A 17,256-nucleotide genomic window follows, 5' to 3' on the forward strand; every position below is an offset into this window, starting at 1 on the left:
CTACATAGACTCGATCCAACTCCCCACAAGCCAAACACTCGCACAACCCACCAAAGCCGCAGCTCCATACGCCTGCTTCGTCCACCCTTGCTCTTCATCCACCTTCCAAGCCCCCTCCGTACGCGCTCTATGCGGTACCTCTTCCGCACTCACATTCCCCACACTCTGATCATGCGACTTCGCCAGCTTGACCGCCGTCCCCGCCTCCCTAACCCATCCCGTCTCATTCCTCCCCTCCACCTCCACATTCTGCACATTCCCAAAGAAATCCATCACCCTCCTCTCCCTCGCCGCCCTCTCCCCTCCCTCAAAAAGATCATACCGTATACCGGGGTGGCTATGTATCTTCTCCTCGTCATAGCTATCAAAGAGGTCACCCATGGTAAGTTTGGAAGTGGGGTCTTTGACCTGGTTTTCCAGAAACTCGAGGTTGTAGTATGTGTAGCGGTCGATGACGGCGACGCCGACGTCGTTGTCGGCGTGGTGGGAGTAGGAGGATTGGTCGATTTCTGAGGAGCCGGTCGCGAGGATGTTGGGGGTGTAGAATTTGGAGTACATGGTGTTGGCTTGGCAGGTGTCTATCATGAAGAGGATTTCGTGGTAGCTGAAATGATCATGTTAGTAGATGGTCTTGGGTGGAAGGAGTGGAGGTGATGAAGGGGTGGGCGTACCGTTTCTTCTCCCACATCTGGCCAAACGCATCGGCGAGGTCGAAAGCACTGATTTCCTCCGCGTCTTGGAACTTGAGGAATTCGTTCCCGCCATGCCCGGTCATGTATACGAGGATGTTGCTCCGCTCGTCCGTCATCAACCTCTTGCTTCGTGGCATGTCCTCGCCCACTCTGTCTGTCATCAATCGGATGAAGTTCTCGACTGTGACTTCGTAGCCCCGGTAGTCCACCTCGATGTTGTCGCCGTAGAGATCTAGGGCTCGGTCGGCGTTGTTGTAGACGGTTCCGGGGAAGGCGTTGCGCGGGTTGCATGCCATGTCGTCGGGCAGCATGAGGATGATTTGCGAATCGGGGATCCCGAGACGCTTGACGGTGCGGTATAGCGAGAGGACATTGGCGAGGTGGCGGTAGTTGAACCAGAAGCGTGATGTTGAGACGAGGACCGCCCAGTTGGATGTGTGTTCGCTGGCGACGAAGGGTGCTGCCAGTAAAGGCAGGAGGGCGGCGGAGAACTTCATCGCGAAGAAGGTATCGATTGTAGATCTGAGGGCAGATTTGGAGGGTCCTCGATGTCGTATGCGGACCCGCGACGCGCCCCTGTCTAGCAGTTCGCGATGCACGTTGGGGTGTTGGGGCAATCTGACAAATCGGAGATAAGCAATTCACTCCGCCAATAACAGCCGGCTGTCACGTGTGGATCCGCGCACGCTAGCAGATCGCCTTGCATCATCGCGTGCACATGCCCAAGCACGCCATTCCCTGTCAAGACTCCGTTATCTTCCTATCAGGGCCTTCTGACCTCTTTCTTCTCTACTCGCATGCTGCTTCCTCGTCTTCACGCTGGCTGAGTCGATTCAGCTCCAGGATATCTCGAGGATGGCTCCAGACCGGGGATCCGCATCGCTGGAAAACGAAAGAGCAGGACATGGTGAAGAGGTGGATGGTCATGCGCTCGGCCGCAGTACGACGGGTGCCCGCAGGTACCTGGCTGAGCAGGCAGATCAGCCGCAAAACTTCACGCTGAGGGGTGTTTTGGTGGGCTTGGCGATTGGTGTTGTGATATGTTTTTCCAACATGTATTTTGGGCTGCAGACGGGTTGGGTTTCTGGCATGGCGATGCCCTCTGCTCTGATCGGATTCGCCTACTTCAAGGTCGTTGCCAGGACGCTCAAATTGCCGTTCACGCCGGTGGAGAATGTTTTGGTTCAATCAGTCGCTGGATCGGTCGGCACCATGCCTCTCGGATGTGGATTTGTTGGCGTAATCCCTGCACTGAACTATCTGTTGACGCCAGAAGAGAATGGACCACTGGACATTAGTCTGTGGAAACTGATAGTGTGGTCCGTTGGCATCTGCTTCTTTGGAGTAGTTTTTGCAGTGCCTCTGCGGAAAGAGATGATCATCAGAGAGAAGCTGAAGTTCCCTAGTGGTACTGCGACTGCTCTTCTAATCAGAGTGCTACACGGGGATGAGAAATCGAAGACGATGATGGCCCGTGAAGGAGTCCAGGACGCGGACGATCGGTCCGGCGACGGAGAAACACAGGGCTTGTTGCAAGGCTCAAGCGCACAGCGAGAAGAGCGTGACCTCAGGCCATCCATGGACGACAGCATGAAGGACCCAGATCAAGAGCTCGGAGAAGACGGAGACTGGAGATCGAAGATTAGGCTATTGCTGATCTCGTTCGGAGGATCCGCGCTATATACTGTCGTATCGTACTTCCTCCCGCAGCTTCACGACATACCCGTATTCGGTCTTTCTTTGGCGCAGAACTGGCTCTGGACCCTGAATCCATCACCTGCATACGTCGGCCAGGGTATCATTATGGGACCGGCTACGACACTACACATGCTTCTTGGTGCTATCATAGGCTGGGGCATCCTCTCGCCTCTCGCGAAGCACAAGGAGTGGGCTCCAGGGCCAGTGTCGGACTGGACGAATGGTTCAAAAGGCTGGATTGTCTGGATCTCTCTCGCCATCATGTTAGCAGACTCCCTCGTCAGTCTGGGATGGCTTCTTCTACGCCCAGTCGTCACGATTGCCAGAGCTTACTACCCGACCGCGAAAGAGAACTTCCAATCGCATACCTGGAAGGAGATTTTCACGCTCAACATTACGTCCAGGCCACAGTATACTCAGCTCAACGATGGCACATCCGTCAATCCATTGGAAGCGATCAAGCAGCACCTGGCTGAAGGCAACGAGCCTGACGCGCCGCCGGAGCATCTCGTCTCGAACCGCACCACCATCATCGGTCTTATCGCGTCACTAGTCCTTTGCGTTATCGCAGTCCACGTATCGTTCCCCCACCTCATCCCCTTCCGCCTTACGTTATTATCGCTGGTACTTGCGCTCCTCCTGTCCGTCATGGGTGTTCGCGCACTTGGCGAAACCGATCTCAACCCCGTCTCTGGCATCTCGAAGCTCACACAACTCGTCTTCGCGCTCGTCACTCCGACTACGGGTCCTGGCGCCAAGAACGCAGTCATCATCAACCTTGTCGCGGGCGCTATCTCTGAGTCTGCGGCGCTACAAGCAGGCGATCTATTGCAGGATCTCAAGTGCGGCCATCTTCTCGGTGCTGCACCGAATGCGCAATTCTGGGGTCAGATGATTGGGTCTGCGGTTGGCGCAGTGTTGTCTGCTGTCGTATACAAGCTCTACACTAACGTATACACCATTCCTGGTGGCCTGTTCGAGGTGCCTACGGGATACGTATGGGTCTTCACTGCGCGGTTAGTGACAGGGAAGGGCTTACCGCCCATGGTCAAGGAATGGGCTAGCGGGGCCGCTATCATCTTCGCCGTGGGTACGATGGTCAGAGTCTGGGGTAACAACAGAAAGCAGAGAGGTCTTAGTGGGTGGTGGATTGACTTTGTGCCTGGTGGTATCGCTGTCGCTGTCGGTATGCTTGTCGCCCTTCTACTTCTCATATTCCATAAACTAACTCATCGCGTAGGCATGTACAACACGCCTTCTTTCACGTTGGCGCGTACGATTGGCGGCCTGCTCAGTCTATGGTGGCGGCGCTGGAAAGGTCGAAGCGAGACGCCAATCATTGTGCTTGCGAGTGGGTTAATTCTCGGCGAGGGACTGTTCAGTATCGTGAACTTGTTGCTGGCGAGTCTCAAGGTACCTCATTTGTAAGGCGCGTCTCAACAATATCAAATTAGCTGGTGCGTGACGTAGCCTGGTGTCTCTTAACAGATTCTGCATAGCGAAGTGAGTATGTCCCATTGTCATGTCCTCTTCAACGCTCTGTGTTTCATGAGTCTCCATTGCTGGGGGCCGCGCATGATGAAGCCTAGTGTCCTTCGACACATTCTGCATGGGCAAGTGAGTATGCTACATCACCATGTCATTCTCAATGTCCTTTATGTCCTAACTCTCCACTGCTGGGGGTCGCACTGACATCCTCCTCGCTCTGTTGTCTACTCACCTCCACCGCCTGGGACTGAGATGAGATACTCCCCGCTCTATCGACATTTCTTGTCCGTCAATCTATGATGTACCGACAGCCTCCTGGCTGAGGTCCGTGTTCGCCGGTGCGTCATACTCTCGCGGCCTCACTCACATCCCACAACACTGCGTTTGCTCTCACTTTGACCCATATCTCCCCACAACAAACCCGCCCACGACTTGCAATATGTCTATATATTATATCTAATTGAGCGATATTCTATCACAACACGACTCCGAATGGCCTAATAATCCCTGGATGTGTACCTTGGGTTGACCTTGGTAATACCGTCGATAACAGCCATTTCGGTGAGTGAGTTCGATCCTCATAGTCTACCGCAGTGTTGTGATTATTTATTTTTGCTCTTTTTTGCGCTCTCTAAGGTCTTTCACTCGCCTTCACTCAGACTGGCAGATTGCGTCATTTTTGCTCCTGCTTGTTTCAGTACTAGTGCGTGAGTATACGCCGTTTGTAGTCGCAGTGAGTGCGGAAAATTAGTGAGAACTGAAAGTGAATGAGAAGGTGAATATAAGTTCTCTTCGCTCCTTCACTGAGCACTGAGCGTAGGCCCATATAAAACTTTCTTGTAGCCTTAATTCTGCTTCCTTTGACTATCCACGTACAATCAAGCTATCATCACTTTAAAGCTTTTTTGCCTACATCATGTCTACATTTTCCGAGCTCACGCGCAAAGAGAAGCGCGATATCATTCGCGACGAACCCTTCGACGGTGTACAAGTCACCATGGCACCCAAGAGCATTCGCGACCTCGTCGACACCCTCGCGAGCATCCCCAACAACAAGTTGGCGACTACGCACCCGGCCTCCGAGTCCCTCGGGCTTATCGACGACAACTGGGGCGTCGACATGACCTCCTTCCCTCCTCCTCCGCCTATGTACGGCGGCCGCACCTTCCGCCCCGCTGGCGACGCGGCGACTTGGGACTTGCGCCTGTTGGCGACTCTGGCGGTTCTGTCGGAGTTCACGCAGGGCCAGGGCGACTACATGGGCGGCCAGATCAATTCGGCGGTAGAATTGAGGAACATTGACAAGAGGACGAAGAAGAATCTTGGTGTGGTGATTGCGGTGGATGTGGTGAGGGTGATTCGGGATCTGCTGCATCCTCTCAATGAAGATGTAAGTTTTCTTTGAAGCCATTTTGACGAATTAGGAACTATGCTAATTATGTCCAGGAGTACAAGGAAGGCGCCCTTCCGGCAAGGAAGCGGAAGGCCGGCTTCAACGACCGCCGCCAGTCCGAGCGGAAGAACATGAAGGCCACCGAGCTGGCCGTAGACACCGATATGCCGGTTGGGGGTGAGGCGATGGAGAGGGTTGAGAAGAAGTTGAGGAAGACAAGGCTTCCTGACAAGGTCGAGTCTGACTCCGAGGAGGAGATGTTGGCTCCTGGAGAGCGCATGGAGTAGATAGTTGCGGCGGGGTGAGTCGTTGTCGTCGTCTCGCATCCTGATGACGTTGGACTTCGCGCTGTGAAAGGGCAGCCAGGCAGATACCAATACAGTACAGTATCACCATGAGTCGATTATCCTAGTCGAATGTCGACCTCTTCCGTGTCTGCAGCATCCCATTCATCCTTCCACACATGTCCTATAGCTTTGCGGTATGCTATCCCGTCTTCCCACTCGATCCAGAGAACATGGTAAGCCAGGAACTGCCATTTGGACGCTGGCGTATAAATCTCGAAGGCCCGATGGTAATTGTCTGGAAAACACTCCCCAGGACATGTTTGCTGAAAAACATCTCCTTGCTTAATATGGCGCAGCTGAGCATGGTACGCGCACGCAGGCCTACCCATACTAATGCAGATAAGCTCGACCTCGTGTTGAGGTAACTGAAGAGCATTAAGTGAGATGTCGATGTCCAATATACCAATCATTTGACCCCCAGGGCCCGTTATCAAAGGCGTTTCTTTGTTCAGGTCGTCGCGATCGTGTTCGGAAAGAGAGGCAATAAGTCGCCGAGTCCTGAATTCTAAGACAGAAGACAGAACGCAGTCGGCTACCAAGCTTTGTATATCATCTTCTCGGGCCACGGGATATTTATCAAATGATTTGATAGGTAAGCCCGTAGTACAATATTCTACCTCCACCACATTAGTTAGCCCATGAGTGTCACAGTAGTGTAGGTCTTTGACGTGTTCCCTGCGCTCGCCGTGCGGTTGGCTTGTAACCTTGAAAAAGTCAATAAGGTGAGGATAGTCAAGAGTGGAGCTTTGATGTCCTCTTATTGCCAGTTGGCACTCTTGGGCGACAGAACGCATGCTGATAGGCCCAATCCAGCCCACCCACGACCAGGAGGGGAAAGCTTTCAATATGTCGCCATGACGATCTGTTCGTCTCTGCTGAAGACATCCTTTACCCTGACTGAGACGGCCTTCACCATGATGCCAACCAAGCATATTGGGGAGAAAGAGTTCTGGTACACCAGATATGAAGCCGCTTTTCATAGCACGTCCTTGTACAGTCATAAACGCGTTGAATGCAGCTAGAATATCTTCGGAATATCTCAAGTTTCGTTTGGTGTAGACTTGAACAGCATTACAATATCCCCTGAAATTAGGGTACGTATCCCAAGTCCCGCGCGACAACTTTTTGGGAACCATAAGCCTGTACTGAGGATTTTCCGTTTCGTTGGCTTCTTCGCAAATCCAAGACACTGATTGATCGTGAAAGACGATTGTCCGACGCGAGAACGTCCATTCTTGAAAGGTCCAGCCGCGGGTATGATAAATCGTATCTTGTGCTTGGTATACGGGCACCTGCACCTGGACGCGGCAGGTGGGACTAAGATGATAAACTTCAGCGGGTGGTTTCCTTGGTCGCGATTTGTTGACTCCAGGTATCCCATAGCTACTGTCTCCTCCTTCCGTAGCAGCTATAGTGACGTACGCGTTGGAGTAAATAGATGCCATGGACGCCAGTTGATGAGGTTTCGTGACTTGATCATCCTGTACAATGGAGAATCTGTCCACCCACAGATAGCGAAGACCTAGAGCGCGTGTGAAGGTCATGCTGTCAACGATGGTATTGGGAAGTCGAATGCGGTTGCAGGGCAGGCCGAACGCATACTCCTGACTCAAAGCCTCAACGTTGGCCTTCATCGTCTGGAAAGGATCGGCAGACAGCCCCCAGACATAACTCAAGGCGATATATCGATCGTTGCCACCATGCTCGAATTGCCTCACGAGACAGAGTTTTTCAACGTCAATAAACCGTAAGTTTGTGGCATCCGGCATCTTAGTCGTTGGGTTCGTAATGGTATGACATCTGCCCACGTGGTCCTTTTCGCATCTACTGATCCACGTCTTAACAGCCTCGATGTTGATTTCTTGGTCGAAAAGAGAAGACGCGAGCGCATTTGAGTCGGTCTTAATCACCAACAATAATTGAGAAGATATTCCCATGCCCGTGACAGTTTCACCGCTAATCCATAACTGCCAATCGTTACTGTACTCCAAGTAGAAGATAGAGCCGGTACATTCTCCTATATCATCGGCCCATATATGCTTTTCAATCTTCAGCGCTATGTTTTGGCATATAACGCACCCAGCGTTTTGCTGGACATCGCGACATTTCCACACGTACTCTCCGGGGTACTTTTTCTTCTTCTCCATCGCGTCCGCGACTGATTTGCAAAGTGCGCACTGCACCATCTCTTCGATGGCGTAACAGATGGAAATGATTCTATGTGTGACCACGCGTATATACTGACACGGGTTTAGGAATCCCCAGACATGTAGACGATGCTGGCTTGGAAGAGTATGGGTCGCGAGGCCATGATAATAGATGTAACTAGAGTGTAGATCAAATGAAAGATTGAGGGTTTGGTGAGCAGGATGAAGGTGGGTGCGGAGTGTGACAAGGCAGCTGCCACCTCATGCGCAGCCTGATGACATCATGCGTGCTTATCTGAATTTTTAGGCTTATGGGTGGACCAATCAACGAAACGGAAGATGCATTCTAAGTGAGTGACTTTTTAAAAGAACTATGTAGAAGACGTTAGAGTAGGAGTGTGACACTGGCGGTTAATGGGCGAACAGTGACTAGGTGGTGGTTGACAAACTTCGCGCTAAAGGGTATCGCGATCGCCGGACGCATCTGCACCCCAGATTCAGAGCCCACTTCTTTCTTCGGGAATAACGGGGCATCATCTCCATTCGATTTTACCTACCACAATGCTACATGCCCAAAAATTTATTGATTCGGCCATGGGCTAACCACACTTTCCTACGTTCTCAAGAAGATCCCCATCCTCCAGCCCATCCCACGGAAATAACGCCCCCAGCCTTGACAGACGTCATGCCTAGCGCGCAACAGTCACGTCCCAAGCTTATGGCGCGGGCACCCTCCCCCTAATCCGGGAGATCTGACTAGTAGAAATGAGGGGAAGTACGAGATCGGCTTCCAATGGCGTTGGCATCGTGATGGGAGATCATGCTGTGACGTCTTCAAGTATACGGGGTATACGGAGCCGAGGGCATAGGACGAGACATGCTTAAGCAGTCGAGGTCCGCTGAGTAGGCTGTTTGTTGTGCATTTGCTAGTACCCTTCTCGCTCTGGCACTGGTGTTGAGGCTCAACAGGCTTTGGATTAGACTGTCCCTCTTCTTCGTTTAGTGTTGTTTCGACGTGCGTACGGCATGACATCTCAAGGGCCTATGGCCCCAGGGCCGTCGATTACACGGGACTGGGCAGACGACCGCTCTGATGATCGTCTGCACAGCGTTACTTCTGGTACGAGTACTACACCTCTGACCCAAGCGCAAACACAGCATTCGGCGCATTCTACCAATTCTGAACTCTCGGCCCATCGAACGTCGTCGAGCGCTCAACGGAAGCGATCGGTACTTGGCTTGCATCCTCAAGCACCCATCGACGAAGAGCATGACCACGGTGCGGCGTCGGAGTTGCTTTGGTCGCGTATACGGACGGTAATGAGGGAGCCGTTTGCGGAGTTCTGGGGCACCGCTATAATGGTGATGTTCGGTGATGGGGCGGTTGCGCAGGTATTGCTTTCGACTGGACAGACGACTGCGCCAGGCGGTAACGGGTCCGGACAGTATCAGTCGATCAATTGGGGGTGAGTCGAACATCGAAGTATTGGAATATCGCAAGATATGCTAACACCGAGAAGTTGGGGCCTGGGTGTCATGCTCGGTTTGTACGTAGCGGGCGACTCTGGTGCATACCTAAACCCGGCGATTACTCTCAGCAATTGCATCTTCCGTCAGTTGCCGTGGCGGCGATTTCCGATGTACTTCGCTGCACAGATGCTTGGTGGTTTCGTCGGGTCCGGGATCGTATACGCGAACTACATCAGCTCCATCGACTGGTTCGAGGGTGGGAAGATGCGAACAGTGCCCCCTGCCGAGAAAGCTACTGCAAACATCTTCTGCACCTATCCGCAGCCATTCCTTACCAAGACGAACCAATTCTTCTCGGAGTTCATCGCAAGTACACTATTGATGTTCGTCATCTTCGCGTTGAAGGACCCGAGCAATAACGGAGTTCCGAAGGTATGGCCTATAGGCATCATTGAGGGATAGTACTGACTTTGCTATAGTCCGACAAATGGTTCCCACTTTGCCTGTTCTTCCTCATCTTCGGCTTGGGGTCTTGCTTCGGCTGGCAGACTGGTTATGCGATCAACATCGCTCGTGACTTCAGCCCAAGATTGATGTCGTATGCTGTTGGATATGGCCATGAGGTGTGGTCGGCTGGGGGCTACTACTTCTGGGTATGTCTTCTGATGGCGCTGATAGCTCTTGCTGACCATGTCTAGATCCCGATGGTGGCACCATTCCTTGGTTGCGCGTTTGGAGGCTTCCTCTACGACATCTTCATTTACACGGGTCCCAGTCCCATTAACTCGCCATGGCTCGGGTTGAAGCAGCTGACTCCAGGTAACGCGATGCGAGCGAGGAGAGAGCACATAAGGAGAGAGAAAGAAGAGGGGATTGTGTGATGGTTCCCTTTCTGTATCCGGCCAGGAAGCTTCGTGATATAGATGATTCAACGGAAAGAAATGCAGCTCTGAAACTGCCAACTTCTCTTTGTTGAGATATTCTTTGTTCCTGATATATGTATACAGGCGGTTGTAAGCCGAAATGAATAGCATCTCATATATTCAACAAGAGCGAAGACGTTTGCGAGTACGCGTGGAAAGAGCCTTCAGTCTTGCTTAGTCATTCACGCGTGTCGGTGTTGTCTGACGCCATTGTGCCCCGCTGATGCCCGCAAGCCGCTGTCAGGCGCCGCATACCAAACTTTGACTCACTCGCAACTGCACACCACACATCGAAATACTCGCGCACCACGTCCATCCACTTCGGAAACAAACACGATCTCGCATACCTCACAACACAATGGCGAAAAAGGGCGCGGCCGGCGGCGATGGAGGGGGCTCGAAGAAGGCACAAGGACAAGCCCGCAAGGCAGACGCCGCTGCATCGAAGCAGGCTGCAAAGAACCAACAAGCTGAGAAGGCAGAGGCAGAGGAATGGAACAAGGGCGCAAAGTCAAATGCAAAGGCGTACGTGCATCTTCGCCCCTACTTACGCAGTAGCTAATATATCATAGCGAGGCCGCAGCAGAAAAGGCCGCTGAGGCAGCCCGTAAGAAGGCTGAGAAGGAAGCCCTGCTCCGTGAAGAGGAGGCTTCCCTGCCCTCCAAGCCCAAGGGCAAGAACCCCAAAGCCGAGAAGAAGCCCCGCGGGGGCGGCATCGACTCAGCGCTCGGCTCCTTCGACGCGAAGCCTGGCGCGCTCAACGCCACCGGTATCGACAACGCGCTCGACGCTCTGGATATCACAGGCAACAGCCAGGATAAGGTGGACCGCCATCCCGAGAGGCGCTTCAAGGCCGCATACGCTGCGTTTGAGGAGCGAAGACTGGACGAGATGAAGGACGAGAAGGGTCTGCGACGACAGCAGAAGATCGACCAAATTCGCAAGGAGTTCGAGAAGCACCCCGAAAACCCGTTCAACCAAGTCAACGCATCGTACAACATGACCAGAGAAGAGATCGCAGCACTGCGCGAATCAGAGAAGGAGAAGAAGGAGAAGAGACTTGTGGGGGTCAACTGAGTGGCTGTGTTACTTTCGCGTACTAAACATATATGGGGGCGTTCTGGGTAGACCTGCGACGAGACGCCTCAGCGCATGATCGCAGACGGACCGAGGCATGAGTTGGGGGATTTTGATTAAACTCCGCCTCGTGAACGAGCCATGGGTCCGTAAGCTGACTTTCATTATTCAACATTCTTTCCTGTTGCTTATGGTTGTGATGATCCCCGCGCTCTTAGCACTACGACGGCCCCGATCGCCCCTCATTCGTGCGGGTAGTGTACCTCTGGCTGATCATCCGTAGCGTAGGAGATGGTCGTGCAGTCGGTCCTGGTGTTGGTCGTGAGAGCACTGCGACACGCGACGATCTTTTCTTAGCAGCCAAACAATAGCAAAGTAACAGCACATCGGCACGGCCAGTGAACACAAGGGATTTGAGGAGGCCAAATAATGAAGGACAAGCCGCCCGGACGACCGTACAGTGGCGCCAAAATGGAGGCCCAAAAGCAGCGCAGCCGCCGGACCTGAAACATGCGTGCTAGTTAGCCATTGGCCGACACCAAATCCGTTCCTGCGTTTCGAAACGCCCGCTTGCCCAATCCCTGCTGCACCCGCGCGCTCCTTCCCCGACTGCCCTCACCGAAGAAATATGGGTCCACGCGAGTTCGATCTTAGATAAGCCCTACTCCCGGCATTCACCATGCGTGCTTTGCTCTCCTTCACATTCTGCAGCCTCGGCGCTATACAGTCGTTCTTTTCTTCCCTTTCTCTCTCCCGACTTTTTGTCGTTACCTTCTTTTGAACTCTACTCATTCGTTTCTCAACCAATATGAAGTACTTTACCACTACTGGAGCAGTGCTCCTCAGTGCCCTTACAGCGACCGCCGGCGGTATCAAGTTCGACCCCGAGGATGAAGGTGAGGATATTCGCAGCAACCGCGCTACAAAGCTAACCTTCAAAAGCGTCAATCCTCGCCGTCACTCGACAGTATGCGTACGGACTGATGTCGATGTACCAGGGCAACGCGACAGGCACGGCCATCGAGGGCGTCGGAGTCTGGCCCAAGCCCCACTACTGGTGGGAGGGTGGCGCCGCGTGGGGTGGCATGATCGAGTACAGCCAGTTCACCGGCGACGACTCACATGTCAAGACGCTCCAACAGGCATTGACTGCCAACTACGGCCCCGACAACGACTTCATCCTGTCTTACCGCAAAGGAGAGACTGGCAATGATGATCAGGCTTTCTGGGCGCTTGCCGTCATGAGCGCGGTCGAATACCAGTTCCCCGATCCCGCAGATGCGCCTGCGAGCTACCTCGAGGTCGTGACCAACGCTTTCGAGAATATTGTCGGACGCTGGGACGAGACAAGCTGCGGTGGAGGACTGAAGTGGCAGGTGTACCCTGAGAACGCCTATGGCTACAACTACAAGAACTCCATCTCCAACGGCTGCGCTTTCGCCCTCGGTGCACGCCTCGCTCGCTACACCGGCGAGCAGAAGTACGCGGACTGGGCTGTCAAGATCTACGACTGGACCAAGAAGGTTGGACTCATCAGCGACCAGTACGAGGTGTTCGATGGTACAGACGACAAGACCAACTGCGCCACAGTCGCCGACAAGACCCAGTGGAGCTACAACAATGCCATGTATCTCCATGGATCGGCCTTCATGTACGACTACACCAACGGCGAGAGCACCTGGAAGGATCGTACTTCCGGCTTCCTGGATCACGCTGAAGTGCTGTTCTTCAGCCCTTACGAGAACGCCACAGACATCATGTACGAGTGGGCTTGCGAGACGGGCGAATCTGGCCGACACTGCAACCTCGATCAGCAATCGTTCAAGGCATACCTTTCCCGCTTCATTGCTAAGACTGCCATGGTCGCTCCTTTCACCAAGGACAAGATTGTGCCGTTGCTGAAGGCTTCCGCTGTCGGTGCCGCCAAGGCCTGCTCTGGAGGTACTGACGGCGTCACATGCGGCAGCAAGTGGTACACTGGAAGCTGGGACGGCACCTCTGGCGTCGGCCAGCAGCTGTCGGCCTTGGAGGTTACCCAGGCACTATTGATGATCGAAAAGGGTACCCTGCCTGCAAAGGGCAACAGCGCGCCGAAGCCATCGAGCAGCCCTTCCCCCAAGCCTAGCTCTTCGCCAGCCCCATCATCTGCTCCTGCGACAAGCGATGCCGTTTCTTCAGCCACCTCTGTGTCTAGCCAAGTCCCAGCTGCCAGCGAAGCTACTCTCTCATCAAGCGTCACCAGCGAGACCCCTGCACCCAGCAAGGCCCCATCCACCGAGGCGCCTTCGAACGACAACCACAACATCGTTCCCAAGTTCCCGGAGGCTGATGAAGCTCCTGTCTCCACACAGGTTGTTTCATCAGTCGTCGTCGTAACAAGCACATCAGTCTCAAGCTCTCAAGCCTCTGCATCAGGCAAGCCTGCTGGTCAACCCAGCGGAGGCTCATCCAGCAGCTGTGCCCGCAGCGTAACTCGGACGGTGACACTCGCGCGCTCCTCTGCCACCACCAGCTGCACGCCCAGCGTGACTGAGACTGTATACGTACCGGCAGCATCGGCGACTACGGGTCTCGTGGTAGACTCTTCGCCAGCTCCGGTCGTACCTCCTGTTACTACCACGTTGATGTCGGCGCCAGCTGCTAATACCAGCTTGCCCAACCCGACATCTCCAGAGCAGTTCCTCGGCGCTGGCTCCGCCCTCACCGTCAGCACCTCTGTTGTCACCGTGTTGGTGGCAGCGGTGGTCTTTGCTATGGTGTAAGCCTCAATCTGCACATTGCATCTTGTCTTCATCTTCTTTACTGTACATATATACCCTTCTTGCTTTATAGACCACCATATTCCCGGGCCGCTTGACGGCACCCTCTGATAGATTGGAATGTATAATGGTCCTTCCATCTGAACTATCCGCATCTGTGATTATGATTATGACTCAGTCATTAACGTGTGATTCCAATAGCTAACAATGTAGGTAAACTACTGTCAGATACCTTCATCGGTGTGGTGCATCCTCAGCTGTGACTTTAGTGGAGCGGGCTCAGCTGGCTCCTACCCCACTAGAAAAGGGCCGCCAACAATTAATGTGCGATGACATAGCAACCATCCCACTTCCCCGGCCCTATCTGCAACCCTCCACATATCCGAGCTCAACAACGAAAATAGCGCTGCGGATATGCGCTGCTGAAAGCTTGATTTCCTCACCAGAGCCAGCGCCCGTCGGGTATCGGCTATCCAGGTCCGCGCGGATTCGGAACTTCCATTTACTGTGGCCTGATGTTCTCTTCTGCACGCGACCTACATAGAGAAAGTGCTAGAACGTGAAGGTGCGTGACAACATGTCTGAGTCTGCGCTCTGATGCTAACGAGGGACATAACTGTAGCTTCCAACGCAGCTTCATCGTCAGCGACCCTGTTCCGCCGTGCGCGCATTTCGTGCCTCGTCACCCCTCGTGTCCTGTCGCATTCGCCATCGCGTCCGCGGACGGATACGCACCACCAGCCATAGGAGGCTACACCAACCTCGCCCTCCTGGCGGCGCATACTTTATTCTTTACATCCGCCGGCAGCATAATCGTGGTTTAGGTAGCCGCCATGGCGACCCAGAAGAGAGACGCGAAGGGCAAGAAGCTCGCTGTCATGAACAAATACGTCTACGATGCCTTCTTGTGGACGTTCTCGATCCTGGTGGAGCTCTTCTTCCGAGAAGTGCATCCTAGGAGTAGTTGGAAGGTGCCAAAGGAAGGCCCAGTCATCTTCGTGTGCGCCCCGCATGCGAACCAGGTAGGACATGCTGCGACAATACCTCGTCAGCATGCATACTGACAGATGCCAGTTTGTCGACCCTCTCATGTTGATGAGAGTCGTAAAGAAAGAATCCGACCGCCGAATCCAATTCCTAATCGCCGATAAATCGATGAAGCGCAAATTCGTAGGCGCAATGGCTGGCTTGACGGGTGTCGTGCCTGTAGGAAGGGCCATGGACATGACGAAGCCTGCAGAGGGCAAGATATACCTCCCCGATCCCATCAACGACCCGACGCTTGTTCGGGGTGTGGGCACCAACTTTGAAGATAAGAAATTTCAGGTCGGCGGCTCCCTCGTACTGCCTAAAGTGGACAACAAGGCGGCGACCGCTGAGATACTCGAGATCAAGGGCCCGGAAGAGATCAGGCTGAAGCGTGGCTTCAAGGGGGGCGTTGCCATGCAGCAGATGACTGGGCGAAACGACATGACCAAGGACGGCACATTCGTGGACGGAGCCAATGCGAAGAAGGGTATCGCTGATGGTTACGAGGGAACACCCTTCCAGGTAGCGCCCAAGCTCGATCAGACAGAAGTTTACGATGCGGTACACGCGGTCCTCCACCACGGTGGAAGCATCGGTATTTTCCCTGAGGGTGGTAGCCACGACAGAACTGATCTTCTTCCTCTGAAAGGTGAGTTTTCGCATAACTTGAACTTCTCATGTACTAACACCTTCCAGCTGGTGTTGCTATTATGGCGCTCGGTACGGTGCAAACGAAGCCTGACTGCAATCTGAACATTATCCCCGTCGGCATGAACTACTTCCACGCCCACAAGTTCCGATCAAGGGCAGTCATCGAGTTCGGCACGCCCATCCACGTCCCACCTGAGTTAGCGCAGAAGTTCGACGGCCCTGGAAGACGTGAGGCCATCGGTGAGATGCTGGAAACCATTCGTCAGGGTCTTATCTCCGTCACGGTCACAACACCCGACTACGACACACTCATGGTATGTGCAATACACACGCAAAGTCTTTCTCATTGCTGACCCTTCTAGGTCATCCAAGCTGTGCGCCGCCTCTACAACTCCAAAGGCACGAAGCTTCCTCTTCCCAGGATCGTGGAGCTTAATCGCCGCCTCGTCCAGGGTTACGAACGCTACAAAGACGACCCTCGCATCGTCGAACTCAAGAAGGAAGTCACCACTTACAATGGCAAGCTTAAGGCGCTCGGCCTCCGGGATCATCAGGTGCAATACGCCAAGATGCATCCTATTACGGCATTTGGGCTTTTCTTCTACCGTCTTGGAAAGCTGCTCTTCCTGAGCATGCTCGTCCTTCCCGGAACTCTGCTCTTCAGCTTGGTCTTCATTGTCACTAAGGTTGTCTCGATCAAGAAGGCCAGAGAGGCACTCGCTGCATCGAACGTTAAGGTTCAAGCCAGAGATGTCATGGCTACATGGAAGCTTCTCGTTGCCATGGCCGCCGCCCCAACAGCTTACGCCTGGTATGTTTGCTTGGGACTCTACTGGTACTCCTACAACCAATGCAACGGATACCTTCCTGCTGGCATTCAGAAGCGCTGGCTTATCATCCCCCAACTCGTTGTCTACGTCACCCTCACATACGGCGCTCTCCGATTCGGCGAAGTCGCTATGGATATCCTCAAGTCCCTCGGTCCCCTTTGGAAGATGATGAACCCCTTCTCCAACAACGAACTCGTCAAACTACAAGAGCGCCGTGAAAACCTCGCCCAGCGTGTGAACGACATCATCAACGAACTCGGTCCGGAGATGTACGAGGACTTCCATTCCAAACGCATCGTCGAGGATCCCTTCATCAAGCAAGAGCGTCCCAACACACCACCGCAAAAGTCCGACGAAGATGCGGAAAGAGAAGCAGGCCAGGACATCGAAACCTACGACTACCCCGCGTCACCCGGGTCCATCAACGAGATACCACGCAACGAGTCGTTCCACGACCTCGCCAACCAAGACTTCTTCTCTAGTCGACCGCAGACGCCGAAGAAGAGCCGCAGCCGGAATAGCAGCAGTGCGAATCTGGGCGGCTTCCAGCTCAAGCCCTTCAGTACTATCGACGGCAACCTGGATGAAGTAAAGAGGAGATTGACAGACGGTGTCAAGCAGCGGACGCGAAAAAGAAGGAGTAGCGGAGAAGGAAGCTGGGACGACGGCGAAGATGGTGAGGGCCTAACAATGGGAGGAAGGAAAGAGCGCTCGTATACCAAGTAGTTTTTGGTCGCGATGGTGGTTTGGAC

General features: G+C 53.7%; 7 protein-coding genes across 7 annotated transcripts; 6 read left to right on the top strand and 1 right to left on the bottom strand.

Annotated features, from left to right (window-relative positions):
- Positions 1 to 1,189, bottom strand: GPI8 (glycosylphosphatidylinositol anchor biosynthesis; the record flags this gene model as incomplete). Its single annotated transcript, XM_049378102.1, has 2 exons — positions 1 to 604; positions 672 to 1,189. The coding sequence occupies 2 exons, from the start codon at positions 1,187 to 1,189 to the stop codon at positions 1 to 3; spliced, it is 1,122 nt and encodes a 373-aa protein (XP_049232294.1).
- A 358-nt stretch (positions 1,190 to 1,547) lies between these two features.
- On the top strand, positions 1,548 to 3,818 carry J4E87_006498 (uncharacterized protein; the record flags this gene model as incomplete). Its single annotated transcript, XM_049378103.1, has 1 exon — positions 1,548 to 3,818. One exon carries the CDS (start codon positions 1,548 to 1,550, stop codon positions 3,816 to 3,818), a length of 2,271 nt encoding a protein of 756 aa, XP_049232295.1.
- A 976-nt stretch (positions 3,819 to 4,794) lies between these two features.
- On the top strand, positions 4,795 to 5,558 carry J4E87_006499 (uncharacterized protein; the record flags this gene model as incomplete). Its single annotated transcript, XM_049378104.1, has 2 exons — positions 4,795 to 5,268; positions 5,325 to 5,558. 2 exons carry the CDS (start codon positions 4,795 to 4,797, stop codon positions 5,556 to 5,558), a joined length of 708 nt encoding a protein of 235 aa, XP_049232296.1.
- Positions 5,559 to 9,085: 3,527 nt separating this feature from the next.
- On the top strand, positions 9,086 to 10,116 carry J4E87_006500 (uncharacterized protein; the record flags this gene model as incomplete). Its single annotated transcript, XM_049378105.1, has 4 exons — positions 9,086 to 9,231; positions 9,286 to 9,667; positions 9,715 to 9,888; positions 9,934 to 10,116. The coding sequence occupies 4 exons, from the start codon at positions 9,086 to 9,088 to the stop codon at positions 10,114 to 10,116; spliced, it is 885 nt and encodes a 294-aa protein (XP_049232297.1).
- Positions 10,117 to 10,516: 400 nt separating this feature from the next.
- Positions 10,517 to 11,235, top strand: J4E87_006501 (uncharacterized protein; the record flags this gene model as incomplete). The annotated part of the gene is made up of 2 exons (XM_049378106.1): positions 10,517 to 10,683; positions 10,731 to 11,235. 2 exons carry the CDS (start codon positions 10,517 to 10,519, stop codon positions 11,233 to 11,235), a joined length of 672 nt encoding a protein of 223 aa, XP_049232298.1.
- An 808-nt stretch (positions 11,236 to 12,043) lies between these two features.
- Positions 12,044 to 13,997, top strand: J4E87_006502 (uncharacterized protein; the record flags this gene model as incomplete). Its single annotated transcript, XM_049378107.1, has 2 exons — positions 12,044 to 12,131; positions 12,178 to 13,997. 2 exons carry the CDS (start codon positions 12,044 to 12,046, stop codon positions 13,995 to 13,997), a joined length of 1,908 nt encoding a protein of 635 aa, XP_049232299.1.
- Positions 13,998 to 14,571: 574 nt separating this feature from the next.
- Positions 14,572 to 17,230, top strand: J4E87_006503 (uncharacterized protein; the record flags this gene model as incomplete). Its single annotated transcript, XM_049378108.1, has 6 exons — positions 14,572 to 14,579; positions 14,617 to 14,647; positions 14,819 to 15,016; positions 15,069 to 15,672; positions 15,720 to 15,988; positions 16,037 to 17,230. The coding sequence occupies 6 exons, from the start codon at positions 14,572 to 14,574 to the stop codon at positions 17,228 to 17,230; spliced, it is 2,304 nt and encodes a 767-aa protein (XP_049232300.1).
- Between the last annotated feature and the right edge of the window lie 26 nt (positions 17,231 to 17,256).

Source organism: Alternaria ethzedia, assembly GCF_023757985.1.
Source record: "Alternaria ethzedia strain BMP 0044 chromosome Unknown scaffold_15, whole genome shotgun sequence".
Lineage (NCBI taxonomy): Eukaryota > Fungi > Ascomycota > Dothideomycetes > Pleosporales > Pleosporaceae > Alternaria > Alternaria ethzedia.